This window comes from Anastrepha obliqua, chromosome 5 (assembly GCF_027943255.1).
Source record: "Anastrepha obliqua isolate idAnaObli1 chromosome 5, idAnaObli1_1.0, whole genome shotgun sequence".
Classification (NCBI taxonomy): Eukaryota; Metazoa; Arthropoda; class Insecta; order Diptera; family Tephritidae; genus Anastrepha; species Anastrepha obliqua.
In genome coordinates, this window is record NC_072896.1 from 128,606,622 (window position 1) to 128,633,315 (window position 26,694).

Here is a 26,694-nt window from a genome sequence, read left to right on the forward strand (position 1 = left end):
AAAATTACTATAAGTGGAGTTTAATGAATGCTAATTCGTGCCATTGGCGGCTTTAATAGTATTTCTAATCTGACTGATATTACGGATGTAAATCTGCCTCGGGAGGGCAATGCGTTCTTCATTGGATTGTGTTCTGAATAACCCGAGAAAATATTTTCATATGTATGCGCATACGATCAATTGAGTTTATGTGCATGCAAACATGTGTGTGTAAATGCCTTTCTTGACATCTGACTGGTGCCGCGGGAGAGAGCTTTTAAATTGCAACCAAGACTTTATTCTTGGAAACTTGAACTATGACGAGAAAGCTTTGAAATTAACACTTAAATACCAAACCAATTCTGAGAAATTTTTACACAGTTTGGATTTAAGTATGCACGCTTCTTTATATTATGGATAAATAGGAGGGCGGCAAAAAAATTACGGCTCTAGTATTAAATATCCTCTAGTCAATGTTAAAACAAGTAAGAATAATAAATATTTAGAAAATAGCTGACCCAGAATTGTAATGCCGCTAGGTCAGACTGGCATAAGAAGAGTCGTAAATTATTATTTTTTAAACTAAGTAAATATCTCAGGCGGTCGCAATAGCTCAATGGTTCGTGCGTGACTACCATTCGGTAGTGCCTCCGAGTGCGTTTCATCAAAAGACGGGTTTATAAAAACTATTTGCCGTTCGGAGGCAGCATAAAACTGTAGGTTGTCCCACTTGTGGACCTCGGTCAAACACACAACAAAGGATGTAAGCACCAATTATGCATCTATACATACATACCATATGTATATATAGCAATTATCTCAGTGTCTTAAACTTTTCGCGAAAACGACGTAATTTGTAATGAGTCAAACGAATCCTGGGTTTTCCCTGGTGTAATAATTGACAATAATAATTATCCAGCAATTCTCCGGAATTTAATGCATACTTAAAACGCGATGCCAGCACATCTCAACATCGTCTGGCTTAGAAATCGACTCACACTGCTTTAAATACCTGTATTATTACCAACAAACAGAACTCACTAAATAAAAGCCGTCATAACAGCCACAACTGATTCAATATAATTACCACCAGATAATAATTTTGTTCATTAAAAATGCAATATTTTTCTTGTGAATGAAGCAAATCCTGGGTTTTTCCCACTTGCATAACGCTTCGTTGCTTCACTTCAAATGCAGTGAGTATGACTTTTGTTATTTTATTTATATTTTTTATTTTTTATTTATTTTGTATTTTTTCCATTCAACAAGTCGATTGACAAGAAACAATTTTGCGTTCAAATAAATTTAGCACACAAGCACGGGTGTATATGAATGCATGTATTTAAAATATGTAATTGTAATGTAATCTATTACCGGCACATCGTAATTAATATGCGCAGGTCAATGCAATTCCTAGATGAAATAAATATCAACATGCACAAGTTTGTGTGTATCATAAATACTTTTTTAATAATGAAAATAAACTACATTTCATAACCCGAGAGGCCCTTGAAATTGTTCTGGCCTCGGAACTACTAGTGATTTTAGATCCAGATTTGCTATTACAAGCCTCGTAAAAGAGTGTAGAAAGTACGTCATGGACTAAGCTTCTGGCTGTTTTACGCTAATTGGGTTACTGGAACATCGGAGCGTTCACCAGAACGAAATAGCCAATGAAGCAGTTCGGAGCAGCTCAGGTCTAGATATTTTAAAGGCAGAACAGTTTCTGGGGGGGAGCTGATTTTTATAAAAGGCCTGAAAATTAGAAGGGCTACAATACGCGCAGTTTACTGGATTGTGCTAAACGTTACTCAATCATCCCTTAAAAATGGCAAGAAAAACAAACTAAAAGCAAATTTCACTGGAACTTGACACTGGGTGATCACGTTGCCGGACAAGGGCTTGAAAATGTATCATCTCTTTCGCATAAACTAGAACTTGTGCTAAGAGAGTGAATGAAAGCAATTAAGATTTTTGCAGTCAAAAGAAAATGCATTACACTGGCTTCGATACGAAGTTCAAGTTTAGTTCTGGTTTAAGTGGATCGACCCGCTCATTCCCCTCTATCCTTTGGGTTAACGCAATGCACGAGGTGTGTTCAAAAATAAGGTGAATTTTGAAATTTCGCGGGCTACGTGTATTCGACTTTCGATTATTATTTTTTTATGTTGGTACACTCGTATCGAGGGGAACTACTTTGAAGGAGATAAAATATAAATTGATGAATAAATAAACATTTTTTGAGAAAAATGAAAATTCTCCTTATTTTTTTAACACACCTTGTATTATGTGACAAAAAATAGTTTTATGGACAATCCCTACCCAGGGTAGAAAAGTTTAACAAGGGATACTCAGTCCGTATATTCACTGTATTTGTTAAGGCTTTTAATCCACACTGGTTGGATTTGATCGAAAATGGGTGTACTCAAACCATCTCCAATGTTTTCCGATTTTATGTACCTAATAAGAACTATTCAATTTACTTTTTAATTAAATATCAGCCAACAGTAATATAAAAGCCTTTTTCATTAGCTTAAGTGATAAGGCAAATATTACAATGGATGAAATTTTTAATGATGAGGAATAGTAAAATAGAGATAATTTGAAGTCTTGAGATGACTTCAATTTCAGAAAGCAGTGTTAGCTTGTTCGCATTTCAACTGACTTTCACGAAACTTTAAATTGATATGCAGCGAATTTCAGTTGCTTAATGTGACACAGATTCTCTACTAGTGATGAAATATATGTAATTATACTCGTATGAGATATTTATTATTCAGCAAAATCAGTCGATGCAATTGTAACCAGCTGCAAGCGACTACAACAAACAACTTTGATTCAGTTGAGCGGGTCGGTAGATTAGTATCATTTGTAGAAAGCTCATATCAAAATATTCAACCCTTTGTGATGTTTAGCAGTACAGTAGGTTCTGTTTTTATGCGGCTTTTTTTATGCGGTTTTGAAATAGTGCGGTTTTTTTTTAAATTACAAAATGCATGCCGACCTATCGGGAATTGTACATATAAACAAGATTCTAAACCAGCTAAGCAAAAACTCATCACAGATTCATGCGGTCTATGGAACGTATCTATAGTTATAATATGGGACTAGTGGCCTTTTTTATGCGATTTTATTACATTATTTCAGATTTATGCGGTTTTAGCATTTGAAACGTATCTATAGTTTTATTATAGAACTAGTAGCTTTTTTTATGCTGCTTCTTGCGGAACGTATCTACCGCATAAAAACAGAACCTACTGTATTTCCTAAATGGGATGCTCACATTTATATGCATTTTAAATTTCAACTTACAAAATAATGACCCGTTGGTCACTCCCTAATTGAGATAATATAAATGTTGGATCTTTCAATCAAATATGCGTATGTACGTATGTACTTATATATGTACATGCATTTATATCGAGTGGCTTTTAGTTGCATGAGAACTATCGATATCGATAACTATGGTTTGGCAGCTGAGCATGGCAAACTGTGTTGACATATCTGCTGAGTGAAGTTTGACAAGTCATCATGAAAAGTTTAACGTCAGAACAACACTTCTAAATTGTGTAATTTATTTTGAAAAACATAAATAATCTGTTCGCGAAATGTTGAAGAAGACGCCGAAATGTCGATTCATCGCCATTCTCAACTTGTTGGTCTTCGGCCTTCGACTACGTGGAAAATTTTACGTAAAAATCTTGGCTTATGAGTCTATAAAATACAGCTCGTGCAAGAATTAACGCCAAATGGCCAACGTTTCCGTCGTATTTTTTGCTGATTGGACCCATTTAGATTTATTACTCAGATATCTTGGAAAAAGTAGTAAAAAATAAAACTGTCGAATGGACCATGTAACTTGTATCCGCGGCGGACATATGCCGGATATGAAACTATCTAACAAATTAATTAAATTGTCATGAACTATGTAATAAACAAAGTTAACAATCCAACGATATGTATTTCTGTTTTGTATTATCATTTTAAGTTCTCAAGATCTTAAAAAAACACAAGATTCAATATATACGAGCTTTATGCGATCAATATTGGCAAAGTTTTAGTGTATGCAACACAAAGACTCATTGATGCCTCGATTGATGGAAATAAAAAATTTGCTAATCAATACAAAATGCAATTCGAAGAAGCCAACGTTTTCTTGTGCGACACTCTTCAAAACTTAATGCACACAATGCAACCATCCGCGCCGTTTATCTCTTTTTTGCACTGAACGTGCGCTAAAACAATAAGAACTCTTCCATGCAGATTGACGAGTTTAATGGGTAGGAGAAGGAACCCTTTTCCCAATTTTGCATCTAGCATTTATGGCGTTGGGTTCGTGTTAAGCAAACTAGCAGATTCGTTTTGTTGACGTGTAAAAGATTCAACAGCAATGAATATTCGCAATCATTTTTTATTATTACTTACACACATATGTAAGCACATACATACGTATTCATGTGTAGGTGCAAATGTACGTATAAATAATGCTAAATATTTAAATAAAAGTACCTAATCATTCAGCAGTGCGAGTCATTTTTATTGCATGCAAACACTATTTACGGGCGACTGCGATCAGTAGCATCACAAATCCCCAAACGGCAGTAAACACGCAAAATATTGTATTATAGGTATTTTTATTACGTATGTATGCATAGGTTTATTCGACTTTAATATTTACGTGCTTGTGCTTATATGTCCGCACTGGTATGTAAGCATTAATCACAAAGATTTTTATTAATGTCTTTCTAAAGAAGTTTGTGCCCGAACATGCAGCAATTGAATTATACTGGAAGACAGAAGAATTCAAATCAGTCCTAAAGACGAGCTACTAATTTATATGAATCGTTGGAGCTGATATTTATGTAACAGAAAGAATATGGATAAGGTAACATTTCTCGTTTTACATATTCAAAATAAAAAAACTTGTAAAAGGTTTGCCTACGAAGATATGTAGGTATATACTTAATTGTCTATGATATTGGGTGTTTATTTTTTACAACCATCTTCCCGGGTCTACAATATATGTATGGATATATGCGCTTGTACAACTTCATAGGCACATTTAAATACTTCAAAAGGGAATACATTTATGTATGTATGTATGTATATCTGATAAACCATGTATCTATTTGTATATATGTACATATGTCCGCAACTAAAAACCTATGCTGATGAAAGATACATGTAAGTACAAAAAAGTTAATATTATAAGTAGGTACAGAAATGATTGTGGTGAGAAAATGATTTATGCGCATTACAAACAACAATCACTGGCAACAATAAACAAATGGACAGAAGCAACAAAAGTTATTTTGTATACATGCTAGGTTGTTCAATAAGTTTTGCAGTTCGATTAGAAAAACACATTTTTATGACTTGAAATACACTTTATTATAGTATAGTCTCCCTGAATATTAATACACTTGCGCCGACGAGATTCTAATTTAAGGATTCCATCCGTGAGGTGAGAATCTAGAAGGGTTGCAAAGGGCAAAGGGCAGCTGTTACGACATCATCATTTTGTTAGGTCTGGAAACAGATGGAAGTCGCTAAGGGCCACATCTATCGAAGACAGTAGACACTCCAACAATTTGAACTTTAATTCAAAAATGAATTTTAAATTCTTTAAAAAGATGTTTTTTCTTTTGCAAACTGGGTATTTTTTACAAATTTTTTCCTTCAGCTGGTCTAAAGGGTTGCAATAATATTCAGAATTTATTGTTTTATCAGTTTGCAAGTAATCCACAAACAAAATACCTTTCTCATCACAAAGAACTGATGCTAACACCTTCTTGGCCGATTTCTGAACACGAACTCGTTTCTCGGAGCCGAAGAACCAGGTTCACACTACACCTTAGCCACTCGTTTTGATTTAGAATCATGGTAATAGACCCATTGGGCACACAGCTTTCTGAAGCCCAATACTTTCGTCAAAATATTGCTTACACTGCTAACGAGTTGCTTAGTTTGCCTACTACAAAAATAAAAATCCAATCATTGCACGACACGTGATTTTTTCCATTGTAGAAATACTGTGAAATGTCGTTAATAAATGGTAGATTGTACTGAAACTTCACATGCGTTCATATGAAGAGTGCGCCAAAAAAGGGCTAGTAGCAACTCCCCCTTTAATCGAACCGCACAATTTATTGAACTACCTAGGAGGTATATAAAAATCACCACAATCATATACATACACAAATATATACTTGTATCTCTTTGTGCTATAAAAACTGCGTATTATTTGATTGTATGCCACCCTGCGCGGAAATCTGAATGAAAAATATTGTAACTGGGTAGTTGGAGAAGGGTTCATTTGTAATCCTCCTACCTCATATTTGTTACTGCCGCCAAAATCGCTTCGATTTTCAAATGCATGCAAGAATTTTAGGCCACTGTTTCAAGTCTTTCAAAAATAGTAACTGTCCGGTAGTTAACACAATTTCACCAACGCAATGGACTCTGATGACTAAAGTAAGTTTTATTTATATAATATTATAAAATCCGCTACTTTATTCCAGCAAATATTTTTCAAACAAAATGTATAACGAATTAAGCGTAGATTTGTACGAGGCCCCTTGTAGAAAACTTAGTAGAGTGTTATGGTATTAACGTTATGGCTAATGATACTAATGAGTAAGTATACTCGTATTTACATTTCTACCAGAAGGTCTACCGCAGGTAAAACAAAATATTAAAAGTTAAGAGAATTACGTTGTTTTAGTATATTTTCATAGGCAAACAAACAATTTCAACGTAGACCAGTTTGATGTATGAATTCATAGCCCCCAATTCAAGTTATTTCTGATACTATATTTAATATATAATATTTCAATTTATTTTTATTTATTATATTTAATGCTACACTTTACTACATATTTTTGTTAAGTTTGTTGTTATTATGTGAAAATAAACAGTCTGAGTATTTCTGTTATTTCAAAAATATTTTTACTAATATAGTGAATATACATAGATTTTCATAAAAAGACACAAAAACAGTAACAAAAACGAGCAACACCGTACTTGAGTTGCACAATTTTAGAGTTGCACTGAAAAAAATGCGACATTCCCTCAAGTTACAATATTTTTTACCAGTTTTCATAAAAAGGACAAAATAATAAATTATTAATATAATTCAGCTAACCGCAGAATCCTTTTGCTTCTTGCTCTTGAAAAGCGCAAATAGATAATAAACTAATCGTTAGATTCGTTATATATAATATATTAACTATGTATGTTATGCACACTAATTCGCCGTGCCAGGTGTAATACAAGGTGGCGCAAAAGTAACCTTGCGATGTTTTTTGGCTGTAATTAAAAAAAAAAAAATGAAAAACTTTGATTCTTCTTGTGGATTATTTTTATTTGGTCTTTTAATTTTTTTTACATCAAGTCGAGAATATGATGACATGTAAATGGCCGCCGCCACAGTTGATTGCCATTTGAGCCTTTTTTTATGGCATTTTCCATCACTTTGGCCAAAACTTCCGGCGATAGGTCCTCACATTCTTGACGGATATTGCATTTAAGAGCTGCAAGAGTCTGAGGCTTGGTGACATAAACCCGCGACTTCAAAAAGCCCTACAAAAAGAAGTCTGGAGCGGTCAAATCAGGCGATCTTGCTGGTCAGTGCAAATCGCCAAAACGGGAGATTAGGCGCCCGGGAAATTCATCCTTCAGCATATCGGTTGTGGCACGTGCAGTGTGTGCCGTGGCACCGTCCTGTTGGAACCACATGTTTTCCAATCCCAATTCATCAAGTTGCGGCAAAAAGAACTCGTTGATCATTGCTCTGTAGCGCTCACCATTCACAGTAACCGTTTGGCCCACGACGTCTTCGAAGAAAAAAGGCCCGATGACTCCTCCAGCGAAAACAGCATACCATACAGTGACTTTGGGCGGGTGTAATGGCTCTTCGTGGGTTACACGCGGATTTTCAGTGCCCCAGAAGCGTACATTTTGCTTATTTACGTACCCGCTAAGATGGAAATGGGCCTCATCACTCATGATTATGTTTGATGAAAAATCATCTTCCTCTTGGTGGTGATTAAGGATGGCTTGAGCGTATGTTAGACGCGATTAGCGGTCAGCAGCTAACAGCGATGGACCGTCTGGACTTTGTACGGAAACATCTTCAAATCTTGTACCAAAATTCGCTGTAAAGACCGTCGACTGATACCCATTTGCATGGCAGTCGTCTGGTCGATGTCGACGGCGCTTCCATGACATCCTCGGCTACAGCAGCAAATATTCTCTGCAGAATGGCTACTCCGGGGTCTGCCACGCCTGGCAGCATCTCGTGTTGTGCCAGTCTCTTCGAGGCGAGCGGCTAAACGTCGCAGTGTTTCACCAGTAGGCGTTGGACGGCGAGGAAATCTGCGACGAAATTCACGTTGTGCCAAAGTCACCAACCGATTATTGGTCAAATAAATAGTCAGCAATATTCCGCGTTCTGGAGCAGTGTAGCGTAACATTGTTTATTAACGTGTATTTCGCATGTGTTTACTACACAAATGTCAAAACAGAACTGACATTAGGGGCCAATCGCAAAATTTATAGCATTTTCTGATAGGAGGATTACTTTAGCGCCCCCTGTTATATACCAACGTAATTTCTTTGCGCAGACAGAATTGGAATACAACACGATACATACAGCCATGGTCATGTAAATAGCACATTTAGACATTGAAACCAAAAAGTTGATTATTAATTATTTTTTATTGGGAAAAAAGTAACATAAAAAATAAAAAACTTATTTACTTCCACTTTAAAACAAAAAAAATGGTCAAAAAGAATTTCAGTTCTGATTTAATTTACGAGAACATTGATAACTCACGAAATCTCCTGGATACATAAAGAGCACATCCTAAAAAATTCCAAATAAAAGCGAAAATAGTAAGCAAACAAGATAGTTAAGTAATAATATTGTTTTACCAGATTAGTATTTTGTACTATAACCACCGTTTTTGATTACTTCTTGAGGCATCTTTTCTTTGGAATCGAGTACCAAGCCTCCTCAACTGCGGTCCACAAATCATAAAAATTTTTAAAATTTTTGTTAGCGATTTTGACCTTAACGTCATTCCACAAATTTTCTATTGGATTGAGATCAGGGCTCTGGGCCGGCCAATCCAGTACATTCATTTTTTCTCTTTTGAGCCATTGCTTCACTGTCTTTGCAGTATGCTTTTGATCATTGTCCTGCATAAATGTCCAATTTAATGGCATAAACTCAAACCTAAATGGCTCCATTTTATTCTGGAGTATATCCAGATACTGAAATCTATCCAGTTTACCAACCATGCGAACAATCGGCCCAACACCATGCCAGGAAAAAGCTCCCCAAACCATAATGCTTCCGCCGCCGTGAACCTAGGATTTAGCGCTTGATCTGGTCCCATCTTATTTATTTTGGTTTCGTCGGTCCAAAGTACGTTTTTCCAAAACTGAATAGATTTGTCTTTGTGGGCTTTTGTAAAGGCACGTCGGTGTTTGATATGTCCTTTTGAGAGGAGTGGTTTTTTCTGCTTATGCGGCCAAACAGCTTGGTTTCGTTAAGTCGCTTTCCTACAAGCTTTCTGGACACCTGTAGACCAGATTCTTGGTTATTTCAAGCATTATTTGCTGTGCTGACGTAAAAGGATCTGCTTTGCTCTTGCGTATTGTAGCTCTGTCCACTTTGGTTTTCTTCCCGTTTTTTTGCTTAGATAGGATGAATCTTTCTTAACTAAATTAAGAGCATTATAAACCGTTTTCCGAGAGCACATCATCATTTCAGCTATTTCTGCATAGATTTTTCCGTTTTGACTCATATAGTATATAAGAGCTCTTTTCTCCGGCGGGCAATGCTTTCCACGTCCGATTTTTAGTAATTACTTTAAAATTTTATTTAAGAAACAAAAAATTATACTAAAAATCGCTGAAACAATATTAAAGTTTTACTCTCCGCCGCACAAGTTAAAATGTGTTATTTTTGTGTCCACTTCAAAACAGCAATAAGCATAAATAAAATAGAACGCAAAAAATTCCATCGATAAAAAAAACAGTAAATTCCTCGCAGAGTTCGTACTAAAAACTTAACTTAAGATATAAGGTTCACATTTGTGCTATTTATCTGTCCATGGCTGTATGTCGTTTCTAAATGAAACTTAGCACCAATTATTGTGCTACCTTAGTCCTATTATTGGACTAATTAAGAGCTATAAATTAAGCCCATTGTTAAAATAAAAAAACGTATTAGACGACAGTTTTTTCAGTTTGAACCTGCTCGTTGGCCCCGTTTGACATGGTGGAAATGCCCATATGTTACCATTTTATTCCCCATCAGCTCCAGTAATATTAAAAAGGGTATTCAATTATCTTCAAAGTATATTTTCAATATGTTGCCGTTCTGGCTCCGAATATCCAGAAACACTCCGGTTAGGAATCAATGAATTGTCTTACAGGTCAAATACAAACAATTGTATAATTACATGTATTCGCTCGCAAATATGTGTTTGTATATTCATACATACATATGTATGTACCTACATGAAAAAGTGTAGCTGATGTTGGCGCGCTTGAAGCGATCGGAAAGATTGATTTCCGCATTCAATGGGCCATTGTGTATTATAACTTGATTTTCAACAATAACAACTTCAACTTTTTTTAAATATTTCTACTCGTACACCGCAAGAGATTCGCTATTTGTGTCGAGATCTTTTTCTCTTAATAAAGGTGAAAAAGATCTTTGGATGTTAACTTGTTACTACTGAGGCTTTCAACAAGAGTTTATTTCATACATTTTCCTGCCAGCAGTTTATATTAAATTCACTTGATACATTTTTTAAATTTATTTTCCACGCTTTTAATAGTTTTCGCAATCATTTTACTAAAACACACGAGAAGTTTCGAGCATGTGAGCGCTATACATATCGATTATTACCATTCGAAGATAAGTAATAATCCGTAATAAACAACACAACTCACGTATGTACTTTGTAAACCAAAATATATTAAATAGTTATATGTATTTAATTATATTTAACTCATTTAAACACTTTGCGTTTCTATTTTCACTTTCGAATCGTTCTATCGCGACCATCCGCCAATCACCGAATCGCGTCTCCAACTGAGTTTAAGTTGGGTTAAGTTACGATCTGCTGGCGCCGAATACCAACAAAATCAATGGTTTTTAGATCACCTCCCTTTCTGCGTAGTACTTCGCTCTTATGCGTACATACATGCATACATATGTATATGTTGATAAATTCCTATGCATGATTATACTTGCATGTATTTATATATTTATGTAAGTATGTGCATTCATTATTATTGTATATATTTTCCAATTACTCGGTATTTGATAGTCTACCGCGATGGAGTCGAGGCTGTGATTTAATCTGCTCCATAGTATTTGTTCGCTTATTGACTTCGTATCGGATTGTGCGCTCTCCATAGTTCACAGCAGCAACATTGTCTTGAGTATTCATGCCTGTTCCGTTTGGAGCTCACTAAAAGCTCTCTTCACAATTTTTTTTAAATTCAAACACGTTCACATACAACAATTATTTTATTCTCCGGCTGATTAATGATTGGAGAGAGAGGCAACATTACAAGCACAAATATCACTTTACCGATACTTTGCCATATTCAGTGAATGGTGTGTTATGTGGTTTTCTCCTCACTCTTTTGTTTATTACTAATATTGTAGCAAAAATTTAAAAATAAGTAAACCATCTCTTCGGCGCGTTTTTCGGTCGCCTGCTTAGTTTTCTGTTTCTTTATTTGGCTGAACAATGTGACGCAATAACTTAATCGTACACAAAACTGGTTTTTTAGTTGTGGAGCACTTAAATTGCACGATATTGACCTGTAAACAAATGAATGCAGAGCTTTTATATATGTAAGTGCTCATGTACATATGTACATGCCTAAATATGTATAGCAATGTGTTCAAATCTAGACACTTGCTCGGATTGATATTCCTTTGTACATACATACATATAGTATGTATGTAAGTGGGCACTAGTAAATATTCTGCAAAAAACGAGTCATATGAGTGATCAAGCAATGCTCTGCCAGGATAAGCGTGTACATAAGTATTTAGATACATATATGTATATAAGTATTCATACATGCAGAGATACTCCTGTGTATATTCCAACAGCAAAAATTTCAAACCGATTTATTTATTTAGCATTGAGCAACAAAATTAATTCCAACACCCTGTAGGAACTTTAAAGCCCTTAGAATTGGTAATATATACTCGTGAATATAAATATGTGTAAACAAAAACAAACTTATGAATAGATGTATTCTTGTAATTATTATATTATTTGCTGTAAGTATTAGTACATGGTGCATACGGTACTTGAGAAAATGCATCTATTTGGCTATAACTTCTCGAAACCATTATTTTTCTTTTTGCTCTTTTTCAGATAAGTCAAGAAAAGAAGAGAATTGCAGTTATCGTTCGATCGTTCATAAAGTTCGCCGTGAATTAGAAGCATCGGGAGGCGATGCAAAACGCAAAAAAACATGAGGAACGTTCTCATACTGTGCGATCTGCTGATTTTATTTAACGAACGCAAGCGATCATTGACGAGGATCCTTCAAAATCAATGAGGGTCCGTGCAAGGGACCTCAATATTTCTGAGGGTCTTATGCGTCGAGTTGTCCATCAATATCTCCGGTATCAATCCTACGCTACGCGCAGAAAACAGTTTATGTCGGAGCAAACTCGAAAACAGCGAGTTATCCGGGAATTCGCGAAGCTTCATTAAATGTTCTTCAAAATAAATGCCAACCAGTTTTCCTGTATGCATACATATTTTTAAATGCAAATATCGTCCCCTTAGTATAACAATAGCCTATGTACTCATAGGCTATTATTTTTTTATTGAATTTTTGGATTCTCCATCGTCGATTTTATACGTGGTCAAAATTTTGTCAAATTCTAGTTCCACAAAGTGGGTCAAAACGTCAGTCAAAAAATGATAAATATTTACAGACATAACGAGATTTGAGTGAGAGCTACTTTCGACAAAAAGTTTGAAATTCATTTTCTCAAAACATCAAAAAATTTATAGGCTATTTTAATACTAAGGGGACGATATGTAGTAATGTAGAATTCCCATGTTTCTGGTGCAACGGTGCGTATACTTACTATCCATTACAATATCTAAAAAATATTGTATCTATTTGTACTCTCATACATACAATATACACACATATTTATATGTTTTCACCCATAGCAAAATATGGTCTCTGAAAAACTCGATTCCGCATCTGCAACGGAGCACACATTGCGATCGTAAAATTGATTAGCATGCAATAATAAATTGTGTATTTGTTAGCCTTTCGACAGCGTTTTCTATAAAAATTTTCTTCTAGACTTACAACCCGGTTGGCGTGGCGAAGATGAGCAACAGATACTCTTTACCCATTGTACATACAATTTTCCAAATTTGCGCACGGTCGTTGTTAGTATTTACTCGTACATACACACATATATTTAGTATCGATCAGTTTGGGGCTTGCACGTATCTAAACAGTATTGCACATATTATATGTATGTATGCACGCGTATGATTTAGTGTGAACTCTATGCCAAACAATGCAACAAAGCTATGGAAAAATCAAGGCCGCATAAATCAATTGGGTGATATACGTAGATATATGTATATGTGCATATATGCAATACTTACTACGTACGCACTTATGTATGCATATGCTTGTGTGAGTTCATTCAGTCCAAATTCGAAATAGTGATGTTGGATGGTCTGTATTACAATTTAATGACTAGGCTTGCAATAGTGGGATTGTAACTTGAATTGGATCAATTGCGAAGCAACCATTTATATTTCCTTTACTAAGCAAAACAAACCTTATATTATATAAAATTAAATGTTTTGAAAATTATATTTTGTGGATTAGTGTTTTTAATTCACTATTTCATTTTAGTTTGAAAATATCGAATATGAAAATAAAACGGCAGCCAAATTTGGTAAGATTTTTATTCCTGGACATTTTGATTTTTTCTTTTAATCTATTCAAATTTTCATAATTCTTGACAAAATTTTGATCCGAAGCTGTATTGTCTACTAAAAACTGCTGAAGGTGGCGCCAATAGTTGATAATATTGAAAATGAGTTGTGTGGTATTAAAACGGACCTTTATTATCGGAGAGTAAAACGTTTCCCCTTCATTTTTGTAAAAACATATTTGTATTAAAAAATACATGAAATTATTTTGCTAATGCATAAATTGCGGAACAACATCAAGATGCCCGTCATAAATAGGAGGAGGAGCTCGGCCAAATACCTAATAGAAGATTATAAATTAATCCTGTCAACTAATATGTGAAATCTGATTCGGAATTGTTCAATACGTAACGCTGGCTTTATTTTTGACCCATTTAAAATAAGTATGTATGTACGTACACTATTAAATGCAAGATAGATAGTCTCTGTACGATAGCTCGTAGGTAATGCCGTTATTGATAAGAAAGAAATCCAGATCTAGTAATGAATCATGCCTTTTTCCGAGCTGAGAAGTTTTAATATTCTCTTTTTCGAACGAATGGCAACGAAAAATTTATAGATAAAACAATTCGAAAACTCCGCAATTTAAACCGGCACTTACAAGTATACCGATTTTCATTCGGAATAAATAGGCTCTGTACCTACCCTTGAAAGTTTTGCAGAATATCTTCCAATTGGGAGTTTACTAAAAAGTAGATCATTTTATGATGGTTTGATTGAAAATTACTTACTTGCATATTTAAATATTAGAATTCGGACCACAAACCATGAGTAGTTTTGTTTGTTAGTTGAGAAAATTAAGTTTGCCACAAACTGACCTGGCTAGCCAAAAACCTGACCAAACAAACGCCGGAGATAGAGTCAGTGTTTTGTACAACAAAATTCAAATAAACCTCGATTGTGTCCATTTTTTGCTAGTGTCAATAGTTTTTTACTTCAATGCTGAGATTTAAGTAAGCTTGTTGTTCAAGAACTTAATACGAAATTGCATTTTACGTTTAACATTTTTTTCCTCCAATAAGGATGTGGAAAAGTCTTGCGCTCAGAAATATTCAGATAAATTTGGAAGATTTATTATATATATATAGCTTTGATAAAAAATTGTTTATAAAAATTCCGATGTTGGGTTTTTTGAACCTGTATCGCCCAATTTATCAACCATTTTAAGATTTGTCTTTCAAAGGTAGGTTGTTTATGATTAAGCCTATCAAGCATTCCAACCTGTCTTCTCGAAGTGAGTTCATTTTATTATCTTTGAAAAGCACCACTGGGAACTGCATACATCCCGATTTCATTGTTCAACGTTATTCTGGTTTGACACAATTTGCCAGCCATTTTTGTTTTACAAATTTTTTTTATTTTATATTTTCAGAGTCGAGAGTTATGTCAATCGATTACAGGTTTGAAAATTAAAATAAAGTACACATACAAATCCAATTTGTACACATATGTATGTAACGTAAAGGTTAAAGAATTTGAAACGTATTTTTCAATAAATTTATCCAAAGATGCGTAGTCACGCCAAAATAGTGTCCCTGTGAACTATCAAGCTCAGATAAATAAACACGTAAAAGAGCTCACCCAGAAGGTCAGGTATTATTCTCGTTATCCTCGGTTCCTCCACGCTCCTTAAGTTAATCACATAGTTTCGGGCATCTTTGCAGCGATGCATCTAACATTATGAACTTTCAGGTACTCTTCTTAGGTACAGGATCTTTAAAAAAGCAAAAAACTTTACTTCCAACCATTTAAGTAGGGGCACAGAATTCCTGCAGTTTGGAGATGCGGAACTGGGTTTTTCCTTCCTTTCAAGATATTTTCTTCAATACTTTAATATTTTCACACAACTTCACTAGAATTCTAAATTGGATTACCTTCACGAGCAAAAAAATATAGCTGCTAGTGAATCTGGAAGCAGGTTTTACTGAAATTTCATAAACCATTTAAAATGCAAGTGGTAGACAACGATAAAGAATGTTAGTGGATGGAACCACATTCTATTTTTGTACCACGGAGCAACTGACAACACGGCGAGCTGTCATTACAAGCTTTTGTAGTGTGAATAGTCAGCCGACAAATACCGTAACAGCGGGTTAATGAATGGAATGCGGATCGGATTAGATTTGTGTGAATGGTATTTATCGAATACCAGAATAGTCATGCAGGTGTCGCTATTATTTGGGGATATATTGGGGATCTCTCGGGAATAACCTAGTGTATTTTGATGGGCCCATTTGTTTATTCTAAATTCAATTATCGCGCAATTTTTTGTCATAAAAATAAACTAAAAAAGTAACCGATTGTCATATGAAAAATTAGAGTTTTTGTGTACTTCACAGGATTTCAGGGAGTCAAAACAGTCAAAGGGTAGATTGATATGGAACTATTACTCCACTAGTGACCGTAATGTGACCTTACGGCAACAACAACATATGCACTTCATCGATTATTGAAAACATAGCAAAATGCCGAATGCAAGGAAATGGCTATTCAGTGGAATACAAAATATACATATATACATACACAGATACACATATGTATATAAAAAACAGCTGTACCCTCATGTGTTTGTTTCAATAAATAGGAAACAGAGCAGGAAGTTAATCTTTACTGGTGCAGGCGGGACACAAACACAAAAAATCATTGAAGTTAGCTAAAAGGTTGTCCTCAAAATAAGAAATTAAAATTCAAACCGTTTATACCACGACGTCGCAATAATATGTAATAAAATTAACGTCTCTTCGCTTTGTGGCTCCATGGCTGTAAAATTGTAGATAAATGGAAACCAAACAAATAACAATTGACAACTCGGGCGTGCGTACAAAAGAGGTGAAACAGAGCTTTTATTTTAGTTCGAGGAGACAACGGCGTCAAAAACTTGTTTGCCTGCTGGGTTCCCCGAATAAATGTATGAATCATACTTGGTCACACGAATATTTTGTAAGCTGTTTTCTTCTATTCAGCTATCACCAATGTGATGTTGTTTGAATTAGCATCTCAAGAAGGTCGTATAAAATGTCAAACACAACAGCGGCGTCCGAGCCAATTGTTTTATAAGTAAATACGTGCATAAGTATGTATGTATTTATGCATATATGTGAATGTTTGCATGTGTATCAGTATATACCCGTGTGTTTGGAGTATTGAAAAATAACCAACATTATTTATGGTTGAAAATTAGAACCGCTACGGTTGCAAAAAAACACATGCATACATAAATACTTATGTATACATATGTAGGTATGTATGTTTGTTCGCCAAAGCAATTTCTCATGAAAACTGTGCGTCCCTAAATTTCCTTGAATTACAGGAAAACCTGGGCGAAATATCTGGCAAAGGATGCATGTGTCAACTATATATGTACTTACATACATACAAATGTATTTGCATATGCAAATACTTACTTCTCGTTTATTGAAAGAACTTCACAATTCAAAAAATCAAGAATTTGCCAAAAATGGTTTCACAGTTCTCAATTTACTACTCTTTCTGAAGCAAAAGTAAAGACACAGTCCCAAGTAATTATATTATTAAGCGATTTTTTTCGCAACGAACGTGTAACCGAAGAGTTGGTGGTAATGGTTGCGTTCTAATAATTTTTTGAATTATGACGCTCTTTCAGCAAATGAGTGATGTGTGCGTATAGAAAACATGCCCTTCTCACACTCAGCTATTCGCTGTCCCGCATATGTACAATTCTTATATATTCAGTTAAAAAAAGGGAGCTTGAAAGAGAATTATACTTATTTAATCAAAAGTACATCCAAATTTTTTCTGAGTTAATAACTCCTATTGTTTTCATATCCGCTAAGCGTCCACCAATTCGCAAGCTAAAGAGCTGAAATTTAAGCGCAATGAAGACTAAAAATTTGTTTATTATACTAGTAGTTCGTGATATGTGACAAATTTTAGATCCATGCACATAGCACAGGGATCCCATAAAAACTAATTATGCAGACTTGGTGTTGAGCACATTTCAAAGTGGTGATTCTTCCAGAATTCAACTAGCGCTTCCGCACCATTTTGTTGTTGGACTTCTCCGATAAAAATAGCACTGCCGATATTGTTGCGATAAACTTAACAGATAATTTAATACAAAGGAAATATTCTCACAGTTATCCAACAACCGTCTTACATAATTTTAACGTACATCTATTTGGTAATATCCACATAGGCATTTAAGGTTTTAAATATTTAAACAAATTTTGAAAAAAATGTGCTTATAAATTTTTTAAATTTATTTTACGGTAAGTATTTTCCATCGGGTTGGTGTCGAAATTCTGTATGTACAAAATTCTAAAAACAAAATTCTGCTTTTTAAAATTCTGCTTTTTTAAAATTCTGCTTTTTTAAAATTCTGCTTTCTAAAATTCTGCTTTCAAAATTCTGTATTAGAAAATTCTGTATTAAAATATAATGTTAACAATGTTAAAGAGGTAATGTAATTATTTAATTTATTATTATTATTTTTTTTTATTATTATTCGAGATATTAAATAAAAAATAATAATAATTTTTTCTTCAGTTTCGATAGAATCCACCGTATTTTTGCGTAGAACTCCTTTTCGCGTGGGCGGCCTTCGTCCGCGCTTCAAAAAAATAACCCTCATCAGTCCAACTCCGGCTACGCAATCCACAGTATTTTTGCGTAGAACTCCTTTCCGTGTTAAAACCATTGAGGCCTTCCGGCCTTTTTTTTATTCAATATCTCGAAAACTAAGCGAGATATCAAAAAATTTTACTCTGTCATTTCGTTTTCTTTTGTCGAGTTCTATAAGAATCCGCCATAAGATTGCGGCGCCACGGAAACAGCAGAATCCCCTCGTACATATGTACATACCTACATTAATTATAGTTGATAACAGTTATACATTGGTATGTACATATGTTTGCAATCAAATATTACCTGGAGATGAGAACTTTGACTCTCTTCTTGTATGACGAAAATCACAAAACTTGAATAAAGCAGAATTTTTCGCATTAAACATGCAGAATTTTGAGAAAGCAGAATTTTAGAAAGCAGAATTTTAAAAAGCAGAATTTTAAAAAAGCAGAATTTTAAAAAGCAGAATTTTTTTGCAATTTACAGAATTTTGTCACCCAGAATTTTGTAATACAGAATAATGACACGCTCCCTTTTCCATCATCAACCAATTGGTTTGCTTTTTGTAAGTTTTTTGTTCGTACCTCACCACTCCACTCCGTCCAATAACTTTCTATTTATAGTTTATCGATCAAATTCTGTTCTATTGTATTTATAAGCGAAAGGGCTTGAAATTTGCCTAGTTAGACGGCCTGCATGTTGTTTGTAATACCGATAGCCGTTATTTATGTGTACATACATATGTGCGTGTGTATGTATTGTTTGTTAAATATCTTAATGACCAAATGCATAGATGGCTTAGTAATATTTACTTCAACCATTTAAAGAAACTCGCTAAGTTTTCCTAATTGATTTTTGCCTGTCGGGACACAACCATTTTCATTTATTTCAAATATTTAATACATACAAATATACAATATGTACATGTCTCTACTACTGTACATACTACTGCAGCCAGAGTTTGAACTAAGAAAGTATTCTAAAAACTAGAATGCCAGCTGGGATTTCTGCTTAAAAATGCCATTGCATTTTCTGTAAATTGCCGTTATGAAAACACTTACCAATTAAATAAATGTACAAATATTTGTATATTAATTTTTATCTAAAATGTAGGACTTAGGGTGTTAAATGTCTATTTTAAATTACCTGATTTCGTTTTTTCTTACCCAAATTCAAGTTTTTGAACAAGCGTTAAGTGCAAAAAGTCGTTCGTTTCTATCTTCTTTTAAATATAGTCATGTCGAAATGCAAAAATGTTCCATTGTTAGTGCTTTTTTTAACCGCTAAACGCAATGCTTCGATTATCAAATGATTCGAATATTTAATATGCCCCGGTAGTTTGCTTCTATGTATATAAATATTTACAGTAAATGATTTTGCGTTCGAATTTTCAAAATCGACCGATTGCCACCGTAGCCGAACTGACAATGAAGCACCTAAACGGCTATGTGTGATGCTAATGGCAGCCGCTGAGTATATTTGCCAGCCTCTCCAACTCCTACAGGCATTTAATCAAAAGTGAAATCCGCGCAAACGCGTTACTCGTTTGGTAGATACTCACCTCCTTTTTTTGTAATTTTATTTATTTATTTTTTCTTTGATGAGCTCCTGCTACAATGCTTTGATGTGCTGCCTACAGATCAATGGGGACAACTTCTGGTGTCCTATGGCCATCAATAAAGGGCAATGTCCGAATATCCAAAGTTTGTTTATATTTGTGTGGCTGTGTGTGGCCTTCAATGTGCATGTAACAGTATGATTTGGACAGACATCGTACAGAAATTGGCCTAGTTTCAATTGACCAAACTGAAAATTGAAATTATAAGGGCAAATCGGCTTATATCGTAGCTCCCGGTTTTGCTTTTTCATTCCTTCGCATCCACTTTTGGGTGCTGCTCGCTATCTGATGTACTTTTGCCTTTACGTTTGTGCATATGCGTGTGTATATTGTATGTGTGTGCTTTTGGCTGTAAATATCATTCAATCTATTCACAGTTAATTAGGAATAAGAACAATTACTTTAACACATTGAGTGCCGAGCGCATTTAACGACAGCCTTCAGCGGAGCCCGAACAGGGTGCTGTGTGCTGATTTCTGAGTGATCCCCGATCTGCTTTGTTGTTTATTTTGGATTTTATAACTGAGCTTACATACCGTTGGTTTTTTTACGACATGGCCCAATATGACGGAATCGGAAGCGCAATAAAAATTGGGCCAACAATTTTTGCAAATATTAGCCTATTCTAAAACATAAAAAATTTCAGGCAGGGTAGCAGGAGAACGCATGATATGGTCCAATGTGAAACAAATCCTGACGTAGGCTATCCTGCCACGTGGCACCCCAGGAAGTATTAGGTGTTGTAAAAAAACATGCGCCGTGGCAGTCAATGTGTTAACGTACACAAGATAATACACGCACATAGGCATAATGCACATACGAACGATTTAAGGCAACTTCAGTACAATTTGCACTTATCAAAGAGATTTGCGAGATGGGCGTTGTGATGGCGCCACCCTCAAGTGACCAACTGAAATCACGATATACCTGTTTTACGAAGAATTGCTTACCCCACTAGACAGCCGCCAGGCATTTCTTGTGGGTGAGTTGGGACTTCGTTAATCGTCGTTGCTTCGTCTAGCTTCCTCTGGGTCCTGAACTGCTTCATAAAAATGAATTTTTTTTTTAATCTGCTTCTGTTTGCCATAAAGCGTAAGCACTCAAGGCATGATACACATCCTTGTCCTTTCCGCTTCCGCAGAGTTATTCACTCTCGTGTTTGAATTTATGGAGGTAGGATTTAAAACATCCATGACCACTCAAAATTGGGTCAAGTCAAAATCTACTTCGCTATGTCTTCGGTGTATTAACCGGTCATTGAATAATAGGTAACCATGCAAGAAGACTAGGAGTTCCATTCTATGATTATTGTAGAAGCTGTTACAATACAGAAGAAGAGAAAACTATTAAACACCTCCTTTGTGAGCATGAGGGATTAGCTAGAAAAAGACTTCACACGCTTGGTAGTGCATTTTTAACAGATGTAGCGAATATAGCGCATCTTAAGCTAACGAAGTTAAGCTCGTTAAGCTATTCCATTTCTGCTGGTTTATCTTTGGTCAAGATACTTAGCGAGATCGCCAACGCTGCTTCCTCCAATACATACCAGGAGGGCGCAAAGTCTATACGTTGAGTTTATGCTCCAATAGTATGGCATATAGGAAATTGCTTTTCGCTAACTAAGAATGTGCACATAACGAGCACATTTCTAAGAGCAAAATTTTTCGAATGATTCTGCACATATGTACATACATACATACGTCAGAATATGTACGTCCATGCTGGATCAAAGTTTTTTGTATGTTTACTTAATTGAATCCAAGTGGAGGTTCTGGGCTTGTGTGTATTCATCTGATGGTTGGATTTGGTGGTGGCATATGTGGTAAAATTGTGTTCTATCATACACGCAGCCAAGTACATATTAGTATACATACATACAACCATACGAACAAATTTAATAATTAAATGCAAAATAATTCAAGTTGAATGGGTTTTGGGTCGGTTTTCGGCTATGGAATCTGATAACATATAATTATTTTATGCTTAAATTCACGCAGGTGGATACATACCATATACAAATGCACATACTTATGTATGTATGTACTATGTATGAATGCAGTTGCATACAAATATTATTTCTAAGGCTTCTTAATCTTGCGTAGGATACAGACTGTGAGCGGTGCATATGTAATTTTGTGCTGGTGGCGTAAAGATGGATCTTTAAAACGTGGATGATGCGATAGCAAAGTTTGTTATGCATGCCTGTTTAAGAAGATAAAGTCAATGAGACAAAAACAAAAAGAAAAGTTTGGGTAAATGATTGACTAACAAAAGAAGAAAAAAGATAACATGTAAAGCAAAAAAATCGGCATGAATTGTCGTGCATACTTACAACTGCATTCTCAAATTGGTAATGCCTGCAATATCTAAAAAATACATTAATGCGAGACGCGATTACGCCAAACGAGAATTTATCCCCTACGTTGAGATTCCTTGCCTCAGGAATTAATAATAGTAATTCATTAATTACTACAAATGTTTTAAACATGTACGTACTTTCATGCATATCAAGTTAATTTGAAAGACACCAAGAAAACGCACTGTACGCACCTGAACTGTAGCCAAATTTAACAAAGAAATCGGAAAAATTCGAAGAACAAAATAAAAAGGAATTCTAAGTCAAACCCAATTGAATTATATCTGTTTATTTATTGTGTACATTACTTCCAGTAATACTAATTTCAACCGACTCAAGCTCTCTCAATATGCCGGAAATACTAACCACTGTTCCACAACTAACGCTGACCATCGAGAATTTAAGCGAGACGGACGGTATCGCCACAGATCGTTCGACCACCCCTACCAGCGGTACACCCGGCAGGAGTATCAGACTTAGAACTGCCCATGAAGATGCAACTAAACGCAAGCAACATCACACGAATAACGGACAGAGTAAAAGATCGCGCAGATCTGGTGGTCGTCGAAATCAAAAGAAAGCGTCAATGAAAGTTGGGTGAGTTGAAAACATCTGTTGACATTATTATTCCGAATGTTTCGAGAAGGTAAGTTTTAAGGCACCGGCCGATATTCACTCGTTATTTCTCATACGTACATATCTACTTGCTACAAAGAAATTTCAGTCAGTTTTATAATTAGATTATTCAGTTTTTCGACTCTGAAATTTTCAAAAGAACTATACATAAAAATTTTCGGTTTTTCTTTGTATAACTGAATTGCGTTAAAATTTCGATATTTGCTCGCTTGTCCACAACAAGTTAGCGCACCCAATCGTAGCAAGAAAACACATTTTTAATAAATAAGAAAAAAAACGGTATTTTAAATTGACCACATCCCTACTTCCGTCTCCCTCTCCGTCAACATCAGTTCACCGCAAAAGTGCTCTACCGCCCTCTGTTTGAAATCTCAAATTCCTCGTGCCTTGTTACTCACGCCGTCATCATCGTCAGCATCGCTTATCACAAACGCCTCCCGCAATATATCGCCAGAGCCAAATGCCAAAACGAATAGGTCTGAGTACAAGGCCTTAAAATCACTCACAACCACAACTGAAGATCAGCCGTCTACTGCGTCGCGCTCGGTGCCACCGCAGCCAAGCTGTAACGATACTTGCAGTAACCTCAAATTTGTAACGACAGCACCAAAACTACCCACAAACCAGATTTCCTTGAAGCAACAATTCACAGTTGCCTCTCTGAATTTCCGAATACGAAAGTCGGTTACGCAAATGGATTTGAAGCGCACACGTCGCGACAACATCAGCAACTACCAAGTATTAGCCTCGTCACAGTCGCAGTCGATAAGTGGGCTTTCAAATGACTCCAGGGCTTTGATGACGAATAGCACTACTGACATAGTCGGTATGATCGGAGGCTCCAGTCAATCCTCACTGGTGAAGAAAATTTTCGGTCAGAACAACTACTATTATGTGATACAGGATCGCGATCCGAAGGTAGCGGGAATGCGTATTTTCGCAACCATTATGTTGAACGCCTGGCGAAAGCGGCGGGATGAGGTCAAACGTCTTATGGAAGAAGTTAACGATTTAAAGCGTGGCGTAAGTCGAATGTCATTTGATACATTTGATACATATGTTTATATTTCTTAATGAATTATGTATGTTTGTACACTTTGTCAATTGGCAGTCAATAAAGGCCAAGAACCAGTTACACGTCTTCAATACGCTCTTTCGTGTTGAGCAAAAGCGTAATGATGAGCTGAGTGTTCAGCTGAAACGCTCACTAGAAGATATCAACAACACAAAGTCTTCTTGCGAGAGTCTCACCACTTCGCTCATCAGTCTAAATGCGGATAAAGCAGTGCTCGAACAACAGATACAAATTAAAGAGCAGGAATTTGATAGTCTCAACGCGATACTCACCCAGACTAAATCAGAACTATTTAAAGCAATGTCGCAACAACGAGAACTTCAGGCCAATTTGTCCAGGGAACAACGAAAGGTGCAAGCCTTAGAGGCACAAAAGAATGAGCTAATTAATGAGGTAGTACAACCTATAAAAATTTATTTCGGCCCATTGCTAATTTTTGGATGATTTCAGATTTGCGAAGTTAACAACGAATCACTACTAAAGGAGGAGAAACTACATAATGAAATTAAGGAGAAAGATGACGCGTTAGCTACGGCGCTGAGCAAATTGGAGTCACTAGAATTGGAAATCTCTGAGCAGAAACAGTGAGTACTTTGCCTCCCGCATAACTTCAAAGCCATATTTTTTCTAGTTATTTTTGAGCAAGCGAGTTGCGTTTTCGTACGGATCCAGAAAAACCGTAGTTCTAAAAAACCGTAATTCTACTAACAAGCTGAGGAAGCGTTACTATTAACCTCTTGAACGACGATTTATTTTCAGTCAGCGATACGGGTTCCATAGATTTATGCACATTACATTCTAACGATAATTAGAAGCATGCATATCAAAGCAGTAGACTCGATATCACTTATATACACTGCTCTCATAAAAAGCATCAAACTGCAATAATTTCTGGCCAGTCTAGCTCGTCATTGTCAGTTTTCAGGCGAGCTGGACTCGTCATTTCCGTTCAGGGGGTCAACTAAAGCGCTTGACGCTGATACAGAAGAACACATGAACCAAACGCCAAAGACTGCCAGCTGTTTAACGAGTTACCTTCTTTTCGAGCGTAGCACCTCCCCCTTTAGTAAACAAAGCCATAGCTGTCGTACGTATTTAAAGTAGTTTTGCGCCAATAAAAATTATGCTACATATCAGTATTCTAGTGATAGGTCATCCACTGTATTCGCCAAATCCTGCGAAGTGTGGTTTCTATCTGGTTCTGGAAGTAGAATATAAAGAAAGAGCCTACGCCTCTTATGCATCACGAATGTACACACATATTTACATATACATCCACACATATGTTTCATAGTTTTATCATATTTATATCTAGCAAGCAACTTTCCATTTCTGGTTACTTCTTTTTTTAGGAAAACATTAGTTTTGGAGGACTGCTTGGAGGTAGAGGCCAGTTTGCGGAAGGAAGTAACCAGTCTTTCGCACGAGGTGGAAACTTTGAAGCAGTGTTTGGCCGCTACATTAGGCAATCGTCTGCACACCTATTGGACCAAGTCGATCACGTACCAGCGCGCCACTTTGCAACTGTTGCATTGGATCGCATATTGCACACTGCCTGCAACGCCCCCACCAAAGATCACCACGTTCCCATTTGGACTCACTTTAGAGAAGGCGCTTAGTATTGTCAAACCTTAATGTTGGTCGATCAGCATCTTTGGAATTGGCCAGAGCGAATTGCACCTGGAGACTACAGCTATCTGTTTTACTTTTAATTACAATAATTTAATTTATTTCAGCATTTTTTATCTTTGTTAGGTGGAGATTTATGATAAAACGGAAGTTATTTGTATATAACTCAAAAACTTTATAATAAATGATAACATTAAATATTAGTCAGCTCTGTAATTAGTTGTGCAATCTACGCGGTTTAGGCTATATTTCGATTCCAAATCGAACTTTTCTAACTCATCTGCTTCCTCAAAAGTGTCGTTGCCTGCATTACAGGAAGCGTGAGAGAATTTAATAATTCATGACTGTATGAGCAGACATTCGATCAAATCGGTTGAGACTTTATCAGAGACGGCCACGCCGACGAGGATGATGATGAGTTTTTCTGTCCAGGAATTATAAGCAATGCTCGCCGGAACTCCACTTTTTCAGTCGCTGGTTTAATCAACTATCTCCCTTTATAGCTTTTTGAAATGATTTTGTTTATAACTTCCAGGTTAAAGATAAAAGACCGAAGTCTCTAATCCTTAACTACATGTTCCGACTCTTTAGAGATCTATGTGCAAAGTGATGACTGGGCTTTGTCATCTTTTTAAAGACTTTCGCGTAATGCATTTCAAATCATTCCAAAATTTGAGTGTTGGCTAGCGGAAATTAATAGATAGAATTGTAGACATTTTCTCACTCGCTTTTAGATTAATCCCATTGTTGTCATAGATTAGTTTTCCCAAATGTA

At 35.7% G+C, this 26,694-nt stretch overlaps 1 protein-coding gene across 1 annotated transcript; it reads left to right on the top strand.

The window, feature by feature from the left end:
* Positions 1-12,728: 12,728 nt before the first annotated feature.
* LOC129249179 (uncharacterized) lies at positions 12,729-26,122 on the top strand. Its single transcript, XM_054888845.1, has 6 exons — positions 12,729-12,777; positions 22,894-23,176; positions 23,548-24,238; positions 24,327-24,683; positions 24,741-24,874; positions 25,643-26,122. The coding sequence occupies exons 1-6, from the start codon at positions 12,744-12,746 to the stop codon at positions 25,923-25,925; spliced, it is 1,782 nt and encodes a 593-aa protein (XP_054744820.1). The 5' UTR covers positions 12,729-12,743; the 3' UTR covers positions 25,926-26,122.
* Positions 26,123-26,694: the final 572 nt, after the last annotated feature.

Coding starts and splice junctions, on each gene's coding strand:
- LOC129249179 (XM_054888845.1), top strand. CDS start 12,744: ATGTTCTTCAAAATAAATGCCAACCAGTTTTCCT. Junction 23,177..23,547: donor AAAGCGTCAATGAAAGTTGG/GTGAGTTGAAAA, acceptor CGTCAACATCAG/TTCACCGCAAAAGTGCTCTA. Junction 24,684..24,740: donor AGAATGAGCTAATTAATGAG/GTAGTACAACCT, acceptor GGATGATTTCAG/ATTTGCGAAGTTAACAACGA.